Consider the following 26287-nt stretch of genomic DNA (forward strand, 5'->3'; position numbering starts at 1 on the left):
GTCTAGTACTATTACTATTTCTGGTATAGTGCAGTACTATTACTAGTATAGTGCAGTACTATTACTATTACTAGTATAGTCTAGTACTATTACTATTACTGGTATAGTGCAGTACTATTACTATTACTAGTATAGTGCAGTACTATTACTATTACTAGTATAGTCTAGTACTATTACTATTACTATTACTGGTATAGTGCAGTACTATTACTATTACTGGTATAGTGTAGTACTTTTACTATTACTAGTATAGTGTAGTACTATTACTATTACTATTACTAGTATAGTGTAGTACTGTTACTATTACTGGTATAGTGCAGTACTATTACTATTACTAGTATAGTGTAGTACTATTACTATTACTAGTATAGTGTAGTACTATTACTATTACTAGTATAGTGTAGTACTATTACTATTACTAGTATAGTCTAGTACTATTACTATTACTGGTATAGTGCAGTACTATTACTATTACTAGTATAGTGTAGTACTATTACTATTACTGGTATAGTGCAGTACTATTACTATTACTAGTATAGCGTAGTACTATTACTATTATAGTGTAGTACTATTACTATTGCTAGTATAGTCTAGTACTATTACTATTACTAGTATTGTCTAGTACTATTACTATTACTGGTATAGTCTAGTACTATTACTATTACTAATATAGTCTAGCACTATTACTATTACTGGTATAGTGCAGTACTATTACTATTACTAGCATAGTCTAGTACTATTACTATTACTGGTATAGTGTAGTACTATTACTATTACTAGTATAGTGTAGTACTATTACTATTACTGGTATAGTGTAGTACTATTACTATTACTAGTATAGTCTAGTACTATTACTATTACTGGTATAGTCTAGTGCTATTACTATTACTGGTATAGTTTAGTACTATTACTATTACTGGTATAGTCTAGTACTATTACTTTTACTAGTATATCTATTACTATTACTATTACTGGTATAGTCTAGTGCTATTACTATTACTGGTATAGTTTAGTACTATTACTATTACTGGTATAGTCTAGTACTATTACTTTTACTAGTATATCTAGTACTATTACTATTACTAGTATAGTCTAGTACTATTACTATTACTGGTATAGTCTAGTATTATTATTATTATTATTATTATACTACCTGCAAAAGCAGGGCAGCACGAAATGCCTTCTGCCAGTTTATACAAAAACCTCAGAGTGAGTCATGGATTTATTATGGAATTACTATTATTATTATTATTATGTGTTATTACAATTATGATATAGCTATATAATAATTATTATGATGATATCTTAATTACCCCATCTATTTTAAATTTAAATAGAAATCTATTCATTGCTGTTTAAACGGGACAGACAGGAACAGGATGGGCAGTGTGTGAGGGCTCCGGATCTCCTCAGCAGTGAGACACATGGCTAGAAGCTCACAACACTTTGTGGCGATTGAACGCATAAGAACAGGGTACGGGAAGACTAAATGAAGACAAATTATACACAATAAACATTACAGCAAAAAAGGGAGATTGGAAGAAGGAGATAAGAGGCTGTGAGTTTCGCTGAAAAAGCGAAGGGGAGAGCCGGCAGAACGACGCTGTTTCCTGAGCAAGTCTGGACTTGGAGAGGTTTGAACTTTTCAGTACGATTTCAGATTCACTACAGAAGGGTAATCAAGGAAAGTGTTCAGGAAATTCCACAAAGCTCTCAGGTAAATGTTTGCTTTGGGGTTTATCTTTCTATTAAACACACGGATACACACACAGCTGGAGAAGGACAAACTACATGTAATGTCCACTGTGTTCCTTACGGGTGCATGCCACATTAGCACATCAAGGCGACGTTACAGACACCTCTACTTACATCTCAAACGAATCCCATGTCAGTCTATGCTGTAATGACTCTCACCTCTAGGGCCTGAAATATGGCTCGACGGTAGGATGCCAGCTTGGTGTAGGAGGCCTGGTTGAAGAACTTCGAGAAGGCCGTGATTGAGTCCAGCTTGTCGGCGGACACCTGAGGGCAACACACATCCCTTGCGTCAATCACCCTGAGAAGCCCTCTGCTGGCAGTCCTCACTGGCAGTCCTAACAGGCAGTCCTAACGGGCAGTCCTAACGGGCAGTCCTGTGGCGCAACCGTCCGCCCCCAGGAAGTGCACTCACCTCTGAGAACTTGCCGTCGCCAAACCACTGGAGCCAGCGCATGCCATGCGAGGCTTGCCTCTTTCCTGTCGCCCTCCACGTCACCACCATGCCCGGCCACCAGGAGAAACCTTTAATCTTCCCCCACACAAGCTCCCCTATGCCATAGCCTTTATTGTCCTGCACAGGAGGATGGAGAGAAATGTTAGCCTCATGTGCTGCCAAAAGAGGACACTTGAAGGGTTCTACCAAAAAACAATGTAATCTAAGCAGCGTGATATAAATTACATTATGCATTATTCAAAGGTTCTAACTAAAGTGTTATATAGTTTAGATAAGTATGATTAAAAAATCCTATATATTACATATTCCTGTATAAATACACTACCTTGTGTATTTCCCTAGTACTGTATTATAAGAAAAGGTGAATGAAATGAGAATGAATCTGGTATCTATCCAACCCAACACCCAAACAAAAGGATTCCTGCTAGAAGCAATATGGTCAGCTTACTTCATGGAGCTCCCAAGATGAAAGACATGACGTCTCCATCTACAGCGCTTGTATGGGCATGATTTACATGACTGATCTGTTACCAGGTCAGTTGTTGCTTTGCTCGTGTGCGAGTTGGCCGGGCGCACGTGTGCACCGCTTCCACGGCCAACAGAGACCTGGTTAAATGCTCCAGCTAACAATAGCATCATTCAAGGGCTAACGAGCTCTTTGTGCGGGCAGTCAATGCTCTCTGCAAGCATGTACCTGACAGGCTTTGCAACGTTTAACCATGAGTATAGCCTGTGGGCATGAAGATGATTGTCTGCGTGTTCAAAGAGAGCTATACTGAAAAGGAGTCTCTTGTTACTTTTGTAAGGCAGGTGGACAAACATGAGTTGTACTGATTGTGTAGGAAAAGAAATCGGGACATGTTGGGACAGGACAGGTGGACAGGTAGACGGATGAGGTGCACTGGTGCACGTGGGGGAGGTGTACATTGTACTCAGGTTGGCTGGCCATGTCGGTGGTTGAGGTGGAAGTCACGCTGCTTTGAGCAGAGTCTTTAGAGTCCTGTTCCATCAGCTCCAGCCTGGGGGCCTCAGGAAGAGTGGAGACCTATACACACACACACACACACACACACACACACACACACACATCTTTGTTAGTTAACCTGTAAACAGGTTAGTTAACCTGTATGACATTTAATTCAAAGCCTTATTTTGAACAGACACCTACCAGAAGCCTGGAGCATTATTTTGTATCATAAAATCTCTTGTGAACATATTCTAGAGTTTCTAATTCTTTTAAATAAAATGTTTGTAAACTTTTTTAGTCTTTTTTTTTTTTCCAAAAAGCATCTTTCTGATTTTCCTAAGAGACTCATGACAATATTTTATGCAACTAGTCCTGCTTATGCTAAAAAATAATTAGGCATGATGGTTATTATCAGATATAAATTTACTAAAACTAGTCATTTTTAGTAGACCAGAGCATCCAAAAACAGCCAAAACAGGTGTGTGTTCAGCCCTAATGTATCCATGAACCATAATCCCACCCCCCAATGCAGGCCAGACAAAACGTGCAATATCAAATCGCAGTGTGGGAACGCAAGTGAAAACAAACACGCTCAAATAAGCAGCGCATGGCCCAACAGGTGGGCCTTCAAACAGGGTCTTACAGGGTCATACATGTGAGAGCGGGATGTGTTACGAGAGTCTCGAGGCCAGTTGATGAGTAAACAACCCCTTTCCGCTAAGAATCTGCCCAGCACACTGACAACACCACGTTCTCTTGGGTGCCGTTCCTGCTTCGGACAGAGAGGCGATCTGCTTCCCTGCATGGCAGCGGTGTGAAGAGCTCCGGATGGCGGAAACCGTCGGTGCGTCCTGGCCGAGGCCCTTTTCACTGCATGTGAGGGCTTTGATAACGGTGCCGCGGTTCTCAGCACAACAAAGCAGCCTCTGTGCAATAGGGATTTCTATGAGGCGGAAGGATCTGCAAGCTGGAACTTTCTTTCACAAGCATGCAGCATCTCCGTATGTGGTAACAGTCATCCAGCTTTACGTGATGACACTGGCACATTAAGATTTTGCGGGTTAAGGAAAGAAAGGCGCTGCAAAATTTTCAAGGACAAATGAAAACGTTTAGAGGGGCACACAGAAGAAGAGCAGGTGGACGCTGTGTCTGTTCTCTTCCCCTTTTCCTTTTTTAAAAACACTTTAAAAAAACTAAACAAGAAGGAAACTGTGAAATGTATAATTACATTGGGAGAGTTGCCAATTCCTGCAGCTGATTTTTTTCCACTCTTCAGGGGGCCTGTTCGGGTCTGCATTCTATACTGAGAAACAGCCCAGTTGGGCTGTGGGTCGCAAATCCGGGAAAAAGGCAGAAAGTTAGTTGTCTTGCATCGGGGGCGTTCCTCTACGCGTCACACGTGAAGGGCTCCGGACCGAGCGAATGGCACCGTCCGCCACCCGATGGCCACGGAGCTCTGCACACGCGCCTACACGTTGCCTGTCGACGGAGTGTGTGTAACGGCGACAGCTCTCTCTGGGCTTCAAGGCAGGCTTGTGTGGCCGGATAGCCTTCGTCTGTGGGGGTCTAGCGAAGAAAAGCCCCATATAAAGATTCTATCTGCTTCTTCTGTCCCAGGGCCAGGCAGTGCACTGCGCTTCACTGAGCGCGGTCTGTCGAAATCCTCTCTCAGCTGCTACCAGCTCGCCGTGCTGGGGTGATATTTACTTCTGAACCGCTACTGTTTTTAGATGCTCTAAACCAGGGCCTTTGCAAATTTGAGACAGAAAATTATCCCAAGACCTAGAATTACGTGGTATGAGTAGCCCAAGACCGTTTGCTCTCAGTCGGTTTGCCCAAGCTGAGTGCGTTTCAAAGCCCCTCCACACACACGAACACACAAGAGCCTTAAGAGGACTGTGGGACACAAACATGCACACGCAGACTGTATAAGCTGACATGGAGAATATCAAAGTAGATACACACACGCGCACACACACTCAAAATCAGAACACTCTGCGTTACAGGGAGATGCCTCGTCTTTACGATGGGTTTGGTCTCGTTCAGTTTCGCTCGTGGAGTGTGCATGCCTTTCCCCCAACTGACAGGCGACGCTCCTAACCCGATTTGCTGGCCACAGTGAGGTCTTGGGCGTGTGTGTGCAGGCGTGTGTGTGCAGGCCTGCAAGGGCATGAACGCACGCGCACGCGCGGGTACGTTACCGGGGTGCTGGGCTCTTGTTTACTTTGGCCCCTCTCTCTGTTGCGGGGCTTGGCGTGCGCGGTCAGCCCCGCCTGGAAGATGGTCCTGGGACGTGGCCTCTGTCTCAGCCCCGAGCTGCAGCCGGAGCCCCCGTCTGACTTCTCCTGCAACGACATCTCCGTCAGTGCGCTGCGCTGGTCCGCTCTGCGTATGTGTTTGTAGGGGGTGGGGTATGCACTTCGCGTATGCCGACATGTGCACGCTGTATCGTTTCTCAACGCTCACTCATCTGATTAAGTAAGGAGCGATTCTGTACCCATGACCGGGCTGCTGGTGGAACCTGTTGTGCCAGTCTAGCTGTCTCGCTGTTGCTCGCTCGCTTTCCCACATGCACAGACTTTCACATGGAGGCCAACCTGCGTAAAGGTGACCGTATGTGTCAGGGCTGTGTGAGGAAGTGGACGTGAGAGCTGTACGGCCGTTTGTGGAAGAGGTAAGGGTCTCAGAGTAAAGCTTCAAAATTCTTGCAGCTATTAGGATTCATAAAGCTGTCATGGCAGACAGGATGTTATTATAATAAAAATCAGGGTCATGAGGACAAAGGCAACTGCCTAACACACATGTCAATACACAGACAAACGTATGTGTTTAAAAAAAGACTGGCAGATCTTGTAATGCTGTTCCTGTAGTCATTTAAATTTAGCACAGAGGTGTGGTGAACGTGTAAAGTGCACTCCCTCTTGTAGATATGTTTTAGCAGGATCCACTGGCTGAACTGTGAGTATTAGTGAGAGTGTAGTGAGAGATTAGTGAGATCTTAGCAAGATCTCAGCTGAGTGTGAGCTCAGACCTCACTGCACGAGTCCCACACGCTGTCATACTCTGTTTCAGAGGGCTTCCGAGATCTCTTCCTCCTCAGGCTGTTCACACTCTCATCTGACAGATGAGTGAGTGAGAGAGAGAGAGAGAGAGAGGGGGGGGGGGTATGATAGTAAATTAGTCCTCTGTCAGTGCTGACTTAGATGGAAGTTACAGCTTCCATCTAAGTGGGCAATAGTTATGTCTGTGTGTGTGTGTGTGTGGGTGCATATGTGCAGGGGTTTAGTTTGTGTACATAATGCGTCTGCCTGCTTATGTGCATGTGGACTGTGTCAGTGTTGTGTGTGTGTGTGTGTGTGTGTGTGTGTGTGTGTGTGTGTGTGTGTGTGTGCGTGCATATGTGCAGGGGTTTAGTTTGTGTACATAATGCGTCTGCCTGCTTATGTGCATGTGGACTGTGTCAGTGTTGTGTGTGTGTGTGTGTGTGTGTGTGTGTGAATGTGTGTGTCTGTGTGTGTGTGTGTGTGTGTGTGTGTGTGTGTGTGTGTGTGCGTGCATATGTGCAGGGGTTTAGTTTGTGTACATAATGCGTCTGCCTGCTTATGTGCATGTGGACTGTGTCAGTGTTGTGTGTGTGTGTGTGTGTGTGTGTGTGTGTGTGAATGTGTGTGTCTGTGATTGTGTCTGTTTGGGTGGGTTTACCTGCAGGTGATACTGCACCCCCATTCTGTTTGGGACTGAAAGGTGAGGGTGGTTCGGCCCCCGTTAGGGGACTGTTCTCATTGGTCATCTCCAAGCCACTGTCATTCTCTGACAGACCCTCCACTGTAGCCATATCACCATTCACAGCAGCCTGAGAGAGAGAGAGAGAGAGAGAGAGAGAGAGAGAGAGAGAGAACCATCACACAACCAAAGATCTGAACATACCCACAGACAGCTTAAAGCTCCAATCAGTATTTACTGTAACTGCTTGGTCAATATTAGGCCAAAACAGGCAGGACGTGTCACTTACAAACACTGCATTGCTGACCACGCTGTTGCACGCGGTCGTATCAGTTATGTTATTGCTCAGAGCTGCTCTTACACTTGTGCCAAAATGGCTATTGCATTGCTGCCAAACCTTCTGGTTCTGAAATGATCTGCTCAGCAGTGTAAATGAACCAGAGGACATTGCAGGCATGCCGCCCAAAGCTGTGATACATCGCAGTCAAGGTGGAGTGTCATGTGGTAGATAATTCAACAGAGCATGATTACTGCAGTAAGTACACAAATGCAGTAAGGCGCAAAGTGGATCAAGCACATACAGTAACACACACCACCTCAGCTATTCAATTACATGCAGGCCAAGATGTCAGGTATCCTGTGTCATAATACCACATAAGACCATGAGGTTAACAGCAATGATAAATTAATAGCAGCCGTGAAATACTAACAGGTAACAACTGTTTCTACAAGTACATCGGAAAAAAGTTAGTTAATGGATTATAATCCGCTGTACAACAACCCTCTTACAAGGCTGCAAATCCATTCATAATCTAGAACATATCCAAAGGGAAAAAGTCATGAGTGAATCTCTGCTGAATCCAAGGTTGTAATATAGCTGACAGAAAGAGCATTTCAACCCAACACCCGTAGCTGTAACACAAGATATTCATTGTAATCGCAGCATCTTGGGGGAGTGGTTATTGTTCACAGATCTGCTTTTTCGTCCCCGACGAGGCCAGCTGTCTAGTAGGCTTTTCAACCGGACTGAATGACCTCCAAACCAGCAGTCTACTGCACAAACAAAAAGCGCCGGTCGTTCGCTCTCAGCTCCCTTAAAAAATGACTGCATTTAAGCACGACAAGTGTGGGTGGCACAGGGGGCGTCTGTGTGCGAACGGGGCTTCGTCGCTGACACGCACGTGTTTGAGCAGAGGCTAGAGACAGTGCAGGGGAGCCACAGAGCTGGGCCTCATTCAGGACTGAACGCTGGCCCCCACACACCCCCGGCTCTCCCTTCCATTAAAACCCTAACCCATTTTCCCAGAGATAAATCAGCCCCGCCGACAACCCCCCGCTGGACTGACTTTTAGGAAAGTCACACAGAGTTCTCGTAGTATGGCAGGTTCTGCCGGATGATACAATTCCCGGGAGCGGGCTTTGCTCTCTTGGGAAACAGCAAAGGGCCCTAAGGGCTGGGAGACTCCACTGACCTTCTTTTAGCATGGGAACATCCATTGGGAATGGGATCTACAGTAGGGGTGTGTGTGTGTGTGTATGTGTGTGTGTGTGTGTGTGTGTGTGTGTGTGTGTGTGTGTGTGTGTGTGTGAGAGACAGAGAGAAGGAGAGAGAGAGAGTAATTATTAAAAGAGGACTTCATTAGTCATGTTTAGTTTTTGCTGAACACCACAATGACAGAAAAAAAAAGACCAGGAAAAGCAGGCCCGAGGGCATACAGAACAGTGGATGCGAACGTTCTTAACAGTGTTCAGATCTGTGGCACCATTGTAATAGAAGCAAAAGATAATGGCAAACTACAGTCTAACTCACTGCACACTACATCACACTAGGGACTATGTACAAAAAATATTTATATCTCTCATCCCCACGGTCTGTGTGTCTGAAACTATGGCTACTCATACCACAGTGTTACCAAAACTGCGAGAGCTGTGTTGTGACTTGAAAGGCAAGTCAGAGAGACCCCGAGTGTGTGTGGATTAGACTGTGCGCTGTTCCTCACATTCAGGTTCTACACACACACACACACACACACACACACTGTGAAGCATAGGACAAAAGAACCACACAGAAATTTCAAAACCAAAACACCAACAGTGCAACATTTGTGGTATACAGTCCAAAATGGAGACATTAGTGGTGAAACATTAACGTTAAGACACAAAGCATTGCCATTAGGAGAGGTGACTCATGGTGGAAGTGTTCAGGGCCACCAGGAGCAGATGTGAACATCAGCATGAAGATACACTTGTGAAGATCTACAAATAACGTGTCTCCATTAAATAAACCTCCTCCATTTAACTTCTTAAACTTCTCATTACCTTGCATTATCTCTGTAATGTTAACCAATTTAATAGTGTAGAGCTCTACTGTTGTAAATGACCTTTGGGATTTCAGTTTTACAGAATTGCATTCTTCACAATTGCTCACATGTTGTGACATGTTGTAGGGTCACAGTGCACACATGTACATACACACTCACACAGTTGTAGAAGTCAAGGCACATATGCAATGAAATGCGGTGACATACATCATTAAAAACCATACATGTGGGTTACCAGGACTGGACTCTGTGCTGGTGAGCAACAGAACTGTCTCTGAGTCAGCAAAATTTCTCTCACTTCAATGAATACACCAATATGACTCCGGACTGCTAGGGGCGGGATGGACTAACTAATGGTCTTACTAGAGTGAGCAGGAATAAAGTGACCTCGGCTGTTTCCACTTTGATCAGTGTGACCCATCAGCCCACTGGAGGGGTTCACTAGAGGAGTGATTTAGTGCCCTCGCTAGAGCGTGTGGGTCTGTGTCTGTGGGAACAACGCAGGCCGCTGTCACGTCCGCTGGAATGCCAGACATCTTTTATGCCACAGCTGTGCGGCAGAGAACCAGAGATACTGCCAAGTTTTGTACGTGTACACAACCACACACACACACACACACACACACACACACACACACAGTGTCAGTATACTCACAGCTAACTGTGCCAGGACAGGCTGCCAATGTTCACCCAACCCTTACACTATCACAGTTTCAACAGAGAAACTTAGACACACACACACACACCCACACACCCACACACACACATCCTCTTACCACTTGAGTATTAAAAGGATTAGAGAATTTTACAGCCTAACAATTCCTGCCTGATGTAACTAACCACAGGAAACATGGATACATGACAAACCAGTATGAAACCCGTATGGCAATCTTTACACTTGACTTGTACACATGGCAAAGCAAATTCAGATACACATTGTACATTACACATTATATAACCAAAAATTCACACATTCGTCCTGCAACTTTTCACTTTGAATATATTTGCAAATGACATATTCCCATTCGGATGTAAAGCACGCACAGGCTTTAAGCACACCAGGTTCGTTCTGTGCCCCCTGTCCATTTGAACCTCAGCAACGTGCTTGCAACTGCGATTTCCGCCGTTTCCGTAATAGCTAAGGCAACTTCTGCACCGGCCAATTAGCCTCTATGCCTGAATAAAGAGCCCAGGCACTGCTAGTTGACACAAGTGTCACTGTGTGTTAGGATGATTCACTTTCGAATGTTTTGAAACGCACTCAGGGAGCAGCATGCGGGCAAAGCCTTCATTCATTTAGCAGCACAATTTGAAGCTGATTACTTCCTGCAGAAGTAATTAAGCTACTATAGGCATTAAGCTACTACAGGTTTTTCAGCAGACTCATCTGGAAAATCGAACTATTCACAGAAAAATATAATCTTTTTTTAAGTGAATTTGATATTTAATTAATTGTTCAATTCAAGTAAAATAGAGCATGTAACCATATTAACGTAAATCTTTTTTTTATTGTGTCATGTCTGAAAGTCTGATAGGCCATATAGTTGTGGTTAATAATTACAGTCTGAAGTCAAGACCCAAGGATGCTCTGACACTTATTCTACGCCAGAGTAACACACTCCAGGAAGCCAGGGAGACGGAGCAACAGATGGGGAGTGTGTGTGTGTGTGTGTGTGTGTGTGTTGCTGTGTGTGCGATACAGCAAGGAAGACAGAAAGAGTGATAGAGGGACGTGCAGGCTGAAATAGAGAGAAAGAAAGAAAGAAAGAAAGAAAGAAAGAAGAGATTGTGACAGAGAGAGATAGCGAGAGAAAGTAAGAGGGTACAGTTCGCTATGCCCCATTAGAGAAACTCAGAGACAAAAAGAAGAGTTAAAAAAGAAAAGCCCCTCCTTCTCATACTCCCCCCAGTCTCCCTCGCTCTACATGAGAGCTCTGCTGTGTGAGTAAACCCCCCTAGTTGTATGCACCCGTTAACCTTGTAACCACACACACACACACACACACACAGAGCAACCAACTATACCCCCCCCCCCCAAATCCAGAGGCCGCTCGCGCCAGTCCCCTGTATCACATGCACATTCAGGCCATCGTGCACAAACACACACACACACACACACAAATATCCTGTTAGATGGAAGTTCACTTTATAGTTTGCTATGTACTGGAAGAAAGCACCATTGCTTCAAAGAGTAAAAAACTACTCATTAATGTTGCTCTGCATACATATCTTATAATAGCCAATTAAATTATAATCTGTATTAAACAAAGGCAAAAACATTAATTGGTCTTTGGTTGGCCTTTATTGCCAATATTCTTCTCTCTGTTCTCTCCAGGCTTGGTGTGACAGGCTCTGCATGGAAATGGTTTCAGTCCTATGTGGAGGGATGGTCCTATCAGGTGACATGGCGAGGATCTACATCCAAGGCGTGTAGACTCTCCACTGGTGTTCCAGAGGGCTCAGTATTAGGCCCCTTTCTCTTCTCTTTGTATACTCATTCTTTTGTTGATGTAATATCTTCTCATGGTTTCTCCTACCACTGTTATCCTGATGACACTCAATTATTTCTTTCTTTTCCACCCCCTGACACTCAGGTCTCTAGAGGTATCTCAGCATGCTTGGCTGACATTGCATCATGGATGACAGTCCGCTACTTGAAGCTCAGCCCCAGCAAAACTGAGCTTCTGTTCATCCCTGGTACTCCCAACTAACTCGCAGGAAGCTGCCCAGGTGCTTGTGCAGTCTCTTGTGATCTTAAAGCTAGACTACTGCAACTCACTGATGGCTGGTCTTCCTCCAAGAGCCATCAAACCTCTACAACTTGACCAGAATGCAGCAGCAAGACTAGTCTTCAATCTTCCGAAATTCACACGTTACTCCACTGCTGTGCTCCTTTCATTGGCTTCCAGTAGCTGCACGCATCAAATTTAAAACCATGACGCTTGCCTACAAAGCCAAAAATGGACCAGCCTCTCCATATATGAGATCAATGATCAAAGCCCGATCCATACCTCAAGTACTTCGAACCTCAAGTATGGCTCAGCTTGAAATACCCTGCTTCAAGTCTCATGCAAGACATGCATTGAGACTATTTTCTGTCCTGGCTCTAAGATGGTGGAATGAACTTCCACTTGCTGTCCGGACAGCAGAGTCCCTTGCAGTCTTCAAACGCAGACTGAAGACCCATCTATTCATGGAATATATAAATGACAACTGACCCTGCTCCAATATTGACTAACCAAATTAGTACTTATTGTAGGGTATTGTTTATTACACTGATGTTGTCTAACAAACTCTAGTACTTATTGTTTATTGTCAATGTTTAAGATAGACCTTATATATTTTGTACTAGGTATCAGCAGTAATCCCTGTATTTCTACAGTATTCTAATTCATTGGTATATTGGACTCTAACCTATTGCACTGGCTAGGATGTATTCTATGAGTAAACGACTAAGCATTTTTGTAAGTTGCTCTGGATAAGAGCGTCAGCTAAATGCTGTAAATGTAAATTTAAATGTCTTTTCTAGAAGAATATTTCAGAGAATTTTAGCAGTGCTTTCATTTTCAGAATGAAGCATTAATTGCACCATAGCTTTTTCCCCAAGCTTTAGTAACATCAGTGCCCTGTGTTCTAGAAGCTAACCCCAATGAACCCCAAAGAAGCTAACCCCTATGAACCCCAAAGAGGATATCCCCAACGAACCCCAAAGAAGCTAACCCCAATGAAGATAACCCCAATGAACCCCAAAGAAGATAACCCCAATGAACCCCAAAGAAGATATCCCTAATGAACCCCAAAGAAGCTAATCCCAATGAACCCCAAAGAAGATAACCCCAATGAACCCCAAAGAAGCTAACCCCAATGAACCCCAAAGAAGATAACCCCAATGAACCCCAAAGAAGCTAACCCCAATGAACCCCAATGAAGATAACCCCAGTGAACTCCAAAGAAGCTAACCCCTATGAACCCCAAAGAAGATAATCCCAATTTCCACAACTGCAAACCCAAAAGAAACCCTATAAATAAGAGCATAGTGAATGTGAGATCACCAGATATGTAGTCCAGGAGGGGACTGGTGACTAAACCAAGAGCGAAACACACAAGTGCCTGTTGTGCATGGATAAAAACTAGAACTGCACTCCTTCTGAAAGCTATGGGACTGGAGATCTGGAGCTGGGGTGGAAGGGCTTGGGGTCCACGCTGCCTTCGCTTATTTTTGCTTAGGGACGGAAAAGCTCCTTGAACTTGGCTTCATCAAAAAAAGAATGAGAGAGAAAGAAAGAGTGACAAACAGAGAGAGAGAGGGAGAGAGATCCATGTGGAAGACCCAGTGACACAGCAAAAGACCTCCCAGCATTCCTTGCATGTTTGTGGCTATGTCTTTCACCTCTAAGAACACCCCCACAACACAGGCGCACTCCTACATGCTCACGTGCACCTTGAAACACACACACACACACACACACACACACACACACACACACACACACACACACAGAGCCAAGGGCACTCTGGAGCAATAACTCAGACAGGGGTCATTTGTACAGGACACACGAGAAGTAACATGAGCTAAACGCGGAGGAAAATCTTTCAGCTCTCCGAATCACTTTGCCACCAACTGTTTAGATGTGTACTTCTGCACACAAACATCCATATCTATGCGCTACATACACAGCCACACAGAAACACACCAGGGTTTTTGATTTCTTGCTATCCTAGCAAATAAAGGGTCTCATCAGCTGTGATGACAATATCACCTTACAAAACATGTCAAGCTGGAGTCATTGCAAAGGCCCAGGCATGGTGGTGAACATCTTTGCAGTCCCGCACACAATCAGTACAGCAAAGTACCATCCTCCAGCCCTCTGCACATTTCCTTGGAATGGTTTAAGCGCGAAGTTCCAGGCCACAGTTACAGAGGTCAAGATCACCCTAGTCATATTTGTGATTAAGCCTAGTGTAAAGCTCTGCAATATGCACGAAAATATATTACTACTTGTTTGTGTGACAAAGGCTGAAGGCAACAACCATACCACTTTCCTTAGTGACAATCCCACCGCCCTCTCTGTCAAATAAATATATAAATATATAAGGGATAAGGGAGATAGTGCTGTAATTCATCCAAATATAAACATACACAGAGATTGCACTGCTGAGCCTGTCACAATGACAGCGTTATTACTGCCTAATATTTTACTCAATGTGCAGTCGTATAGCACTGGTAGTGAACAGAGATGTGACAAGCAGCAAAATATTGCAATAACAGACTACCCTGTTCTTTTGATCCAGTGTGGGTTAGCGAACTGTATGCGATTTGAACATGGCACCCATCCATGGACAGTGGGGGTGCTGCTTGGACTGATGCATGTGATTTGACCTGTCATATTAGGCCTATGACGTTTATTAGGGCTAGAACTTTTCATATTAACGAAACTAATCTTTCAGCTGGCAATCTCCGGGAAACGGCCATTCATCAGAACATTTTCTCGTCGTAACAATCACTTAATCCTGAAAGTGCTCTACTCAAAACAAAAAAGCTCTAACTCTCTAACAATGGTCTAACAATGGCTTAAGATTTGATAATGTCGCTTTTCAGTTCCCTTGTGTGTGGCTAATTTAGGGACACCCATATCTTTTGGCTCATTTTGTAAACTGGTCAGCGCGCGCTGTTAAAAAAAATAATAAATTGGGGGGGTGGGGGGGGGGTTTCATGAAATTCTTGAAGCTTTTTAAAAATTCATACATCATGTATTCCTACACACTGTCCATTGCCATCTCCAACAGGTAAAGCATCTTATTATGTGCACGTTAAAATCTGGAATCATGTGACTGACTCCTTAACCATCCTATGACTGGTTCAGAATAATAAACACTATTTTAAAGTAGCCTGTTAGGTGTTTCAGTTAGTGAAGAGCAGAACCCATCGAAGAGAACCTGAGAGTGTAGTGTGAGCTTTTAGTTTACAGAAAGCAGAATCAAATTACAAGGCCTTGACATGTGAATGTGAAAATAAAAGAAAGATGGAGGGATGATGAGCAACAGTCAGCCAGGCCATCTGAACTGCTGAAACTACATCACACACACACACACACACACACAGCATGCTTTCTCATTTTCTCTTGGATTAGGAGAGCGGATGCCAGTGGCATGAGCTCCAACACACACACGCGCGCACACAGAGAGAGAGAGAGAGAGAGAGAGAGAGAGAGAGAGAGAGAGAGAGAGAGATAGAGCGAGAGAGCAAAAGAGATAATCTTTCTCCCTCTCTTTCCTAGCAGCTGGCATATAGTCTGCCAAGCAAACCCCCCAGCCCCCCCCCCCCCAGCCAGGTGCTGTGTGGTCTCTCTCACAGCCTCTCTGGAATGGCTGCTAAGGCCCGTGCCTCATTAGCAGTCACCCAGCTCAGCAGAGGCCGTGTTCGAAGGGAGGGGCGAGCAGCACATGGAGCTGACCGCCTGAATACTGGTACCAGATCAAGTGTAGATTAAGGGATAACCCTGTGTTACTAGGTCCTGCCTGTCTCTCTCTCCAACTCCCTCCTGCTGTCTCTCCCCTTATACTGCTCAGTTTGGTATGATGGTTGAAATCCACCAAGCCGTTACCCTCTTACTGAACCCTTCATTCTCAGCGTTGCAGAGATATGCGAGTGAAACTGGAGCCACTGTAACACTGCGCAGTGCTGTTTGTGTCTAGGTGTATGTGTATGTATGTTTCTGCATGCCTGTCAGACTTCTAAAGGGCCTAAGTGCTTTAGACAAAAGCTGATATTAAGGCTTACATACTCTTACCGTAGCTGTCATGTTGTCGCTTTCCGCCATGATAGCGGATGAGTATTTGTTGGAGGGCATTACTGTTTGAGTCGTTCTGTGTTTTCGTTGTCCTCTGACCTGTCACAAAAAGAAAACATAAATAACACATAAATAATACATAAAAACAACAATGCATCACTGTAAACATTTTAGCTGCTGTTCATATTTGCAGACGCAAATTACTACAGGCAATCACGAAGGTGAATATTTTCTTCCCAGACATTTTAAAGATGGGAAAAGAGAATTATTCCAAGAGAAGTAGGGAGAAGGTCCAAGGCGTGAGGAAAACAGGCCCCTTCAACCTGCAACCTGCTGCTTACTCTACAGACCTTGCATCAGGCCCGTTAGACAGTCCTGGGGTAGCATCGGAGGTATAACTCAGTGATCCGCGACACTCACAGGAATGCGGGGGTCACCAAGCCCACTGATCTGAAAACATGCATCTCCCCACTAGGAATGTTAATGGTAATGATTAGCCCAGGTGAGGTTATTCAGGGGAAGCCTAGAGGGACCAACCTCCAGCTGGGGCCCGCAGAATTTCACCTATGCAAACCCCACACAAAGAGGCTCCTTTTTAAGAGGACATTATTCATGTCTTCAGTTGGCAAACAGACCTTTGCCAGATATCCTAACCCAAGGCATGAATAACAATTGGCAGCGTAAACAACTGAAGCACTGCAGTCCCCGAGGTAAGATGGGGTGGAGTTGCACCTCCACTGCCCAGAATAACAATCCCACTCTCCTTGTCAACATGGCTGATCTGCGGCTCGCCCACCTCCTAACGGCACGGAAACGATGGCTCCAGTTCCGCAGGAAGATGGCTGCTCACGTGAGCGGCTCTGGGCTGTTTGGCGGAGCAGCAGGAGGAGCAGGAGCCGCACCTCTTTGTGCGTGGCGACCAGGGCCGTGACGGTCTGGGTGGGGACTGTGTGAAACTTAAGCTTTCCTCATTTTTCTATCTTTCTCACACTCCCGTAGGTAGCCTTTTCTTTTAAGCAGGAGGAAAGTTGCACACGTGCACCTAAACAAGCCCGCATATGCAGCTGAAACACAGGACACAGGGCTACCAGGTGCATCCTGCAAATAAAGCAATGTACATACACTAACACATAGATCTCGTGCACACACACACACACACACACACACACACACACACACACAAACTGCTACACATGCTCTAACATGAATGAAAGTGTATGCAGACACACACACACACACGAACATGTACACCCTCACACACACACACACACACACACACACACACACACACACACACACACACACACAGTGTACTTAAAGGACTGTTTAATTCTTTATATAGTCCCATGAGCACACGGGCACTACAGGACACATACACACACTTTCTATCCCACACTGAGGGAGCGTCCGTAAAGATGAATGAGTGAATGAGAGTGAATGTGAGAACACAAAGAGAGGGCACATCAAAGGTGAAAGCCTGAGTGACAGAGATTAGGGACTAAATCTAATGGGAGGGGGTTTTCTGTGTGTGTGTGTGTGTGTGTGTGTGTGTGCGCGTGTGTGTGTGTGTGTGTGTGTGTGTGTGTGTGTGTGTGTGTGTGTGTGTGTGTGTGCGTGTGTGTGTGGCAGAAAAGTATGAGAGAGAGCAAAAAATCAGAATGAGACATTGGACACACAGCTAAGGTCTTCAAAAACATCCTGGTGTGGTTTGGTGATTAATCAAATCTGTCTCAAAGATAACTTAAAAGGCGAGAGAACTACCAGTCTTAATTAAATGCAGAATTCTGCATCATTTGTTACATTGCTATTGTTTTTAAAGGCTGTTCATTTGTAAATTTAAACCTCAACAAAAGGGTTGGGATTGATCTGAATGGGACACATTAACTGTATTTTTTACTCTGGTGGGCCATGAGAGGGGTATTTTCATGGACAGCACTTTTTTCCACAACCCTACAAAAATCTCTAGCAATTATCTCTGGGAAACACTGGTTACTAGAAACACGAGTAAAGCATTTTTACCCCCAGAACAGCTCTCCACCTCAGTCTTATGTGCAACCTATTAAATACAAACGTCAATGACCCATTAAATATGAATATCAACATGGAGATGACAACTAAACATTCTTGCACATTTCCTAAAGTATCTGAGTGGTCAGTGGTCATTGTGGAAAATGAGCATTTTCACTGTGGATTCTAAACCTATAGAATTTGATCCCTGTAACATTGAATGTGTTCCTTACTACCGTTTTCTATGGCAACTGTGTCTGATACCTATGGTACGTTTATACTCTCTGTGGAAAAATAGTGCTTAGAATGTAGAGTAATCGTCTGGTAGAGTCCCGAAAACTACCGAGTGGGTTCGTGTGAGCCGAAACCCAAGGCTCGGTGGCCCGTTACCATGAGCCCGCGCAAAAACCGGTGACGGCACGACATTCCTGCGCGAGGCCCCGCTGGCGTTCGGCTAACACTTTCATACTATCTAAACACCAATTAGCACGTGTTTAGAACAGGACCGGAGCTTTTAATGCCGATAAATAGCAACTTAAACTCGCTTTCAGCCCATCATGGGTTTCACCTGCCTAACGTTTTTTTGGGGAGACAGGTGTTTTGCCTATTAAATTGCTATAAAGGAAAAATGGTGAATAACATCTTAACACTTCCCCCCATTGTTAGTATCATTTAATTGTTTTGTGTGTTTTTTTAATCGCCCGCATCTGTAAACTACCCACTGAATAAGAATAATAAGTCTATGTCGGCAGTGTAAATGAACTGGCAGCAAAATCAACAAAAAAGACTTTAAATGCGCTACAATGGAACCACGACAATAACAACAGGCTAGAACACGCGTTTCCTTTGCATACCGAAAGGATACTTGACATGCGCTCGCGCTAGAACAGGACTTGTCATCATAATTACATTTTCACAGACTAACCTAGAGGACAAGCGTAAAAATATCTTTAAACTCTTACTTAACCTGGATTAGACATTATTAAGACACAAAAAACCCGACTGTGATATACAGAAGGAACCGCAGCACACTTTCCACACTCAAATATTTACAGAACATCTGGACAAACCTGCAAAGATGCAGTGGAGTTTATAATTGATCCGCACATTCACGGAACTTTCCATACAGACGATACAATAAAAACTTACCTGGAAAATATGTTCCATGCATGTCAACTTACGTAATCGTTTTTAAGAACATTTTGTGCTTGAACCACACACCCTCAACCCTACTGATTTGATATTTCCTAGCGCAAAAATATAATAACTAGGAAAGTGTCATAGTTTTCAAGTTAAATTATATTAACAACACGAATAGCCAACGCAGGTAAGATATACCTTCAAGCGTGTGCGGTCCTACTGCACTTGAACTCTCACCGAGAGCGCGCACCAAGGAGATCCATGCAGAAGGGGAATGAAACTTACCTGTTTCTGGAATGTTTGATTAAAGAAGCGGAACAACTAAGACTGGCGAATCCTTTTCGATAGTCCAAAGGTTGCCAAGGGATCGCGATGAGTCACACTTTACTTCGCTCTTACACACGCATTTAAACCCTTGGGGCGAATATGTAAATTGAGTCTCGTTCTCTGTTCGGTCTATTGCCTCAGTAGTCAGGCGTGACTTTTCCCGGGTCTCGAATCGCACGGTCACTGAGTGAAACTAGTTTTACCTTCTTGGATTTAACCCTTTTCTGAACTATTTCTTGTAAGAAACACCTGTTACGAAGTCTCTTTACTATAGACGTGTGGTGACAATGGCAAACCCTGTTTTGCTCGTTGTAATTCTGTGTCATTCAATAGTAGATATAGATCTAGTACACGAAAGATCGAAACCACAGCTGGACGGTGTGCTTGCCACTAAACCCACAAAAAAACATACGCACTATACTATTTAGTTTAAAAACGTAACAAAAGAATGAACTTTTTACATATAGTTACATAGACATATGGTCCTATGACTTTAATATATATAATTATAATATATAATTGTTCGCATATACCGAACAATTGAACAACGAATGTTTAAAATATATTTAAAAGATTTATTGCACATTGATGGGAACTTTGCCAACCGACATATTTTAATAAGGGATTCCCCCAAACAAAACCACGGATCACGATGTGCGATAATCTCGAAAGTCCTGAAATGAAACCCAGGATGATTTTTTGGCGGAAGTCTTGAACCAGATGTGAAAGGCAAACTACAATAATAATCAACTTATGAGCCAAATAGAAATAATGTTGCAGTTGCATTTTACTAAAGACACATTGCCCGATAATGTGAGCAATGATTTTCAGACATTGAATAAATTCAGTGAACAGGTAAGAGTTCATTATTTCACAACAGAATATTTTTTTGTTAACATAGCTATGCTAGGTTTAGCTATAAGATAGGCTACTAAACCTAGCCAGGGTTGGCTAGTTCGCTAGCTTTCTGTTTATGTATGTTTATGTGCGTAGTCTTTGCATGCTCTAGCTACATGATTTATAATTTGTGAAACAGAATTTACATTATATTCCACTGAGAAGAGCGACATTATCTTCTCCAAAAACAGGCTAACATAACATACAGATATGTTAGTTAACACAGGGGGGCGGCGGCATCGCTTAGCATTCTAAAGGATTTGGGTGTTCATTCTAGTCTATTTCAATCACGAGATACGACGAAAAGTTAGAAAGAAATTCATTTCTGCAGGCTCCTCTTAGGTTTACGTAGCTGTCGTTTGAAGACAGCTTCTTCAAAATCTTTTCGGAATTGCAAGTAATGTGGATCTGAATAAACTACAGGGATAACGATTTTAACGCATCCTACAAAACTCCATATTTTGTTGAGTCGATTATATAGGGAATAAACTAAACATGGTTATAGGACATTGTCCAAATGAGGCCTATGCATTCGTATACCAGTTAAATAATGGCGGGTGAACTGAATACTGAGCTATGTAAGATAATATGTTAATATCTATTTTTGTTCATCATCAGTTTGAGTCCTCTATCAAATAACCTAATTACATTTAAAGACATAATCCAGCAAGGTCTAAGAAAATCCCAAATGTCCTATCAGCATAGTAGGAATAAGTACAGAACCAGAGTGGTCATTTACACGCCACAAGCAGATTAGGCTCAAACCTATCTTTTTGTATTATATTTCTTACCTACTTTTTTTTGGCTTTACTGCTGTCATAGGACTGTAAACCTTGCAATGCATCTGTTACTATAGGTTATATGTAGACTTTTTTAGGCTCTGTTCAGGTCATTTGGATCAGAAGTTGTAATCTAGATATATTTGACCTCATTGTACTAACTGTAGAATTAAACATGGACTAATTTTCATGCTCCCAGTTCTACGGCATCCCATATGTTACTTCTCATTGTTTGCTCACTACAACCGTCAGAGTTCGAAGTCCAACAGGAAAAAGACGATAATGGCCACCCAAACATCTCAAGTCTCTAGTAGAATACTGAGCTTAAATAATAAATATAAATTGCAACCTACAGTATCACATTTACTCTGATATTCTGTATTTCCTCATTTTAAAAGCAAATGGATTAGATTGTTAATGCAAGTTGACATTATCTCTCAGTTACACTGACTCCTCCATTAACCAGATGGCAGGCTTTAACTAAAGATAGATGATGCAGAACACAAAAAGTTGCATTGAGTTACATTTTACAGGATTGGTCCTGGTGAAAAGGTGGAGTCACATAAGGCACATTGTGATGGGGTTGTCCTCATGGATAAGGGTTACATACATTTCTTCCATGGTTGACATTAAAATACATCATGTAATTACGAAACCCCACTCATATTGGGGGTGTACATTTGTCTACCATTATATTGCCTTGATGTATATGATCATCAATTATTTTGTCCTATTAAAAAAATAATTGTAAAAATAATTTAGACAAAATTACAAAATGCACCCTCACTTTGAACTTCATCTTGTTAGATGGACAAAGCAACTAAGCATTGTCACCACCCTCCCTTGCCCTCTGCTGCTATGTTTTTTCAGAAATGAGCATGTTAGCAAATGCACATTACATATTACTCCACTCGGCTACTTACTTTTTAAGACTTTTTAAAAGACAGTAATCATACACAGGTGTCTGGTTATTGCTTTTATTTGAAGAGGTACGATTATCATTGGGTTAAGTACCACTGTAGGTTAATAAGTGGGTAACCGCTCCACTCCTGCTTTATTGTGATGTTTTTCTAAGCTGTGAAGCCACTTAAGTAACTCTCTGCTTCTTACAGCAATTTGCGAGCTTGATGGATTTAATATACCAGTTCCTGTTAGAGCCTAAAGAGGTGAGTGAGTCCTTTCCCTACTGAGTCCGTGAGTGAGTCCGTTCCCTACTATACAGCCAGGGACGTGTCTACTGAGAGAGGTTTATGAGCAGTTGATCTTCTGGTTTTGTGTGACGAATTAGCGGTTGACTGCTGTGTGTGTGTGTGTGTGTGTGTGTGTGTGTGTGTGTGTGTGTGTGTGTGTGTGTGTGTGTGTGTGTGTGTGTGTGTGCGCGTGTGCGTGCGTGCGTGTGTGTGTGTGTGTGTGTGCCTGGTCAGTTGGAGCGTTTCCTGGTGCAGCTGAGTGAGTTTGCAGGAGAGAATGGCATGGGTCCAGGCCCACTCAGAGGCCTAATAAAGAGCGTTCTCCTACTTCCACACGGTAATCAGAAAACCCCTTCCCAGCTCTTTCACCTACCCATAATCTCCAGCCTGAATTCTAGTTCATTGTTTGAGAAAGGCACTTCTGCTCCCTTATTGGTGCAGGAGACAACAGATAAATTTGCCTGAATCTGATCCATGCTCTTAATGCTGTCCCTCTATCACTATCACAACCAATCTCTAGCCAATGTACTTCATATTATTTACTCAAATAACTGATAATTATTAACATGGGCAAAAAGGTCATCAAGTAGTTAAGCTATGGATGGCCAGATGTTTTTGTTACTTTTCCATATCCAGGTAAGCATTTCTTTAGGGATTCTTAAAACCCAAGAAGATTGTGTGTTTTCTCAGGCGCTCTGAAGAAGAATCTGACAACCGAACAAGTAAAGGAGGACTTGCTTACATTGGGTATGATTTTCCTTCCTCTCTGTTTCACCACAAACAAGTGACTGCAATGCTTGTTCACCTTTAATGCCGAAGGACATGACTGATGATACCTTGTCTCTGTCAAGTTCAGCAACAAAAACTTTACATATCTGGACCAATACTGAGAAAGCCCAAGAAAGATATTTTGTAGCTCCAACTCAGATATTGGTGCTGCCAGTGATTTTAACATCAGTGCAATCAAGACCTTTTGTACGTTTGCTCCTCAAAGGTTGGGAAAAGTTTAGATAAACAAAGGTGTAATTGAGATCATTTTCAAACATGTGGATGTGATTTTTTTTAAGGAATCTCTACAATGCACTGATTAATGTTTCCATGCTTTTCTTGGATTCCTGTATTATTTCGTAGGGTTGAGTGAAGACAAGGCCGTTCACTTCTCTGACCAGGTACAACATAAGTGTTTTCAGAAGCAGGCTGTGGCCTGCATGTTGCACACACATTAATGTGTAACCTTCTGAGACAGATTTGATGTTTAAAGTTTGTGTGAGTAAAATCTTTTGTTTTCATGTGACAGTGGAGGGTGCACTACCCTGTGTTGTCTAGGCTGGCAATAGGACAGACGCTGATGGTCAATCAGTTGGTTGATATGGAGTGGAAGTTTGGTGGTAAGTTATTACGCTCTGATACTGCATTTCCAACAGTACATCACACATTTCGAACACTTTCCACCCTGGAGAGCTTGCCAGAATGTTCTGGAATTGTGCAATGTGGAAGAAGCTTGAGAGAATAGGTTATTTAAGAACTTCCTGATACTGATATGCTGTCAATCATCTAAAACTCTTTCGTACCAGTCATAAATAATTTAGATCAATGTTGAATCTTTATGCTATAGTATAAACATATCCAACAAGCACAGAGGTTTGGAATATTGTTAAAGGCGTATAGGGAACTTGGAATCCTGCAGCCTCGAAGAGATCACTATGACCCAGTTGTTCCCAGTGAGAGCCTTGAACATACAGCAGCATGCTACTGATGCCAGCACTATATCTGTAACCTTCCTCTTTAATCAGCACTAAATGATGACATTGAAGTGATCTGAGGGGAAAAGCTGTTGTGCCTGAGTGCCATATATAAAAATTTGCCTGCATTTACAGTCACTGTAGGAACAAGTGAGCTGCAGAAGGCCGGAAACATCTTCCTACAGGTAAACAATCAACTTCACTGACACACTTTGCCAAACTATCCTGTGGTTTCAAAAGTGACTGTTATAACTGATCAAATGGAAAATGGTTTATCCAAGACCTTAATTTAAAAATTGCAAACCCATCTTATGTGTGAGAGAAGAAAAGGCATGTAGCCTGCAGGGTTTAGTGAGAGAAAACCCCACAAATACTGTTTGTGTGGTTGATTACCAGAGGGTTTGTATGGATGCCAAATGCAGTTTCTTTGCTGTGTCCTCGAATCTCAGAAGCGTGTTTGACTTGCCAGTCACTTGTCACTCCACTTACACAAATGCCTGAGTAATGACCAGAGGGCTTGCTTTTTCACCTTTTTTTCATTATGATTTTTTGTAGATGGAAACCTTCCTGTTACACACCTAAGGGATTATGTGTTTATTCAGCGGTGGATTGACATCATAAAGCATGTGTCTTAAGTAATGCTCTGTTTTCTTTTTGTTTTTGTAATTCCCTACAGCTCAAGCTTGTGGTCAGAAAAGGAAACACCACAGAAAACATTTACATGGGTAAGGTTTTAATATTTTCACAGGTTTTTAATATAATCTCCCAGTAACTGAAACAAAAAGTGGTGAAACAGAAATGACACCATTCCAGGATTGGTATAGTTTTTAGTTTTTGCATTAGTGATTTTGTTTCAGAGGTTTCAGAATTACTTAATGAACTTTTTACACAGTACACTTAAAAAAAAAAAATTCCATGTTCAGGTGGCATTTTTATGCTGATGTTCATGGAAATCCCAGTGTACATTTATAAATCACAGCAGGCTACTTTTTAAACTTGTGTCGTATGGTTCTATGAAATGCCCCTTAATGTTATTTACAAATATTTTAAAAAATAGTAAAATTATGTCAGTGATGTTTCATTTCAACATTTTATTAATTTAATCATTTTATTAATTGTTAGGTTATTATTGTTTATTCACGCATCCTATATTGAAGTGCAGTTTAATCATATATAAGTTTAGTATTAGGCTATTCTTACTCATTAAAGTAGCCTATGTTGAAGTACAATCCAACATCAAGCACATATGGTTTATTGCCATTGGCCTTTCAAAATAATTGGTTGATTACTATTTAGAATTCCAAATTTGGTATGGGCAGATATACACACACACAATCACATTGATCAGGAATTTGCACTCAGTTATGGTTCTGAACTAGTTATTTGTGTCCAACAGTGACTTTTCGTTATTTATTTACTATAAATTCTGTGCCCTTTCAGAACTGACCCTGCCCCAGTTCTATAATTTCCTTCATGAGATGGAACGGGCCAAAGCATGTATGGACTGCTTCACCTGAGGGCACTGAGCACTTTATCCTGGAACTCTCCAAATGACACTGTCACTGAATCACAGAGACCGTTGAATGTGTGTGTGCATGAATGAAGGCATATTTTTCTGTATGTTTGTGTTTCTATATGCTTGAGTATATCAGTGGTTCCATGCACAGAGCAGTTAATTCCATGTTGATTCCTGAGTTCATTCCCGAGCCTTTAATGAATGAGCCTAAAATGAAAATGCCATGTTTCACTTTTCCATAAATCTCATTTAGGCAAGTAAAACTGACTCAATCATTAATTCCCTTTTGATCATTTATTTTCTCACCAGTGTTAGGCATTTCAAGAGGATATTTTTAACAAATTCAAATGGTTGATTAAATTACAAAGAGTGCATGTGCAATTGTATTCATCCATGTGACTAAATGCATCTATTATCCAATTAGCCAAGCACTCAGAAATAAATTCATGCCCATTTCTTTTTCTCTTCTGCAGCACTGAGTAGTGTCATCTGTCTGGAGATGTATTTGTGTCATGAGGGCCTGCACTCAAAAGACAATTGGAGTTTAGCTTTGCATTTGTAGTTTTTATCATTTTCTGTTGTTCTTGTAACAGAAACATGATGTTTCTTTCCAAACTGTTAGGGCCTGCCACCCTTACCCCGAGATTCCCTCTGTTCTTTCTGTTTCCTCTCTTT

At 42.6% G+C, this 26287-nt stretch overlaps 2 protein-coding genes across 5 annotated transcripts in view; one reads left to right on the plus strand and one right to left on the minus strand.

Moving 5' to 3' along the window:
- dnmt3bb.1 (DNA (cytosine-5-)-methyltransferase 3 beta, duplicate b.1) overlaps positions 1-19629 on the minus strand; it is a 31854-nt gene extending 12225 nt beyond the window's left edge. The window contains exons 1-9 of one of the 4 annotated variants that reach the window (XM_081706678.1): positions 19360-19629; positions 16015-16113; positions 6882-7032; positions 6211-6296; positions 5381-5524; positions 4408-4503; positions 3138-3257; positions 2171-2329; positions 1915-2022 (exon numbers count right to left, since the gene is read on the minus strand). In XM_081706678.1, coding sequence (XP_081562804.1) covers positions 1915-2022; positions 2171-2329; positions 3138-3257; positions 4408-4503; positions 5381-5524; positions 6211-6296; positions 6882-7032; positions 16015-16074 — 924 coding nt within the window. In that variant the 5' untranslated portion in view covers positions 16075-16113; positions 19360-19629. Of the gene's footprint in view, positions 1-1914; positions 2023-2170; positions 2330-3137; positions 3258-4407; positions 4504-5380; positions 5525-6210; positions 6297-6881; positions 7033-8374; positions 8396-16014; positions 16114-19359 lie in introns of those variants that run through there. The other 3 variants (XM_081706677.1, XM_027006983.3, XM_081706679.1) reach the window with 3 other exon arrangements.
- A 546-nt stretch (positions 19630-20175) lies between these two features.
- On the plus strand, positions 20176-26084 carry commd7 (COMM domain containing 7). The gene is made up of 9 exons (XM_027006944.3): positions 20176-20343; positions 22277-22330; positions 22589-22691; positions 23045-23101; positions 23486-23523; positions 23652-23742; positions 24232-24281; positions 24773-24821; positions 25537-26084. Exons 1-9 carry the CDS (start codon positions 20242-20244, stop codon positions 25611-25613), a joined length of 621 nt encoding a protein of 206 aa, XP_026862745.2. The 5' UTR covers positions 20176-20241; the 3' UTR covers positions 25614-26084.
- The last annotated feature ends 203 nt before the right edge of the window (positions 26085-26287 follow it).

The sequence above is a fragment of the Electrophorus electricus genome, chromosome 24 (genome assembly GCF_041902795.1).
Source record: "Electrophorus electricus isolate QZ-2024a chromosome 24, ASM4190279v1, whole genome shotgun sequence".
Taxonomy (NCBI): domain Eukaryota; kingdom Metazoa; phylum Chordata; class Actinopteri; order Gymnotiformes; family Gymnotidae; genus Electrophorus; species Electrophorus electricus.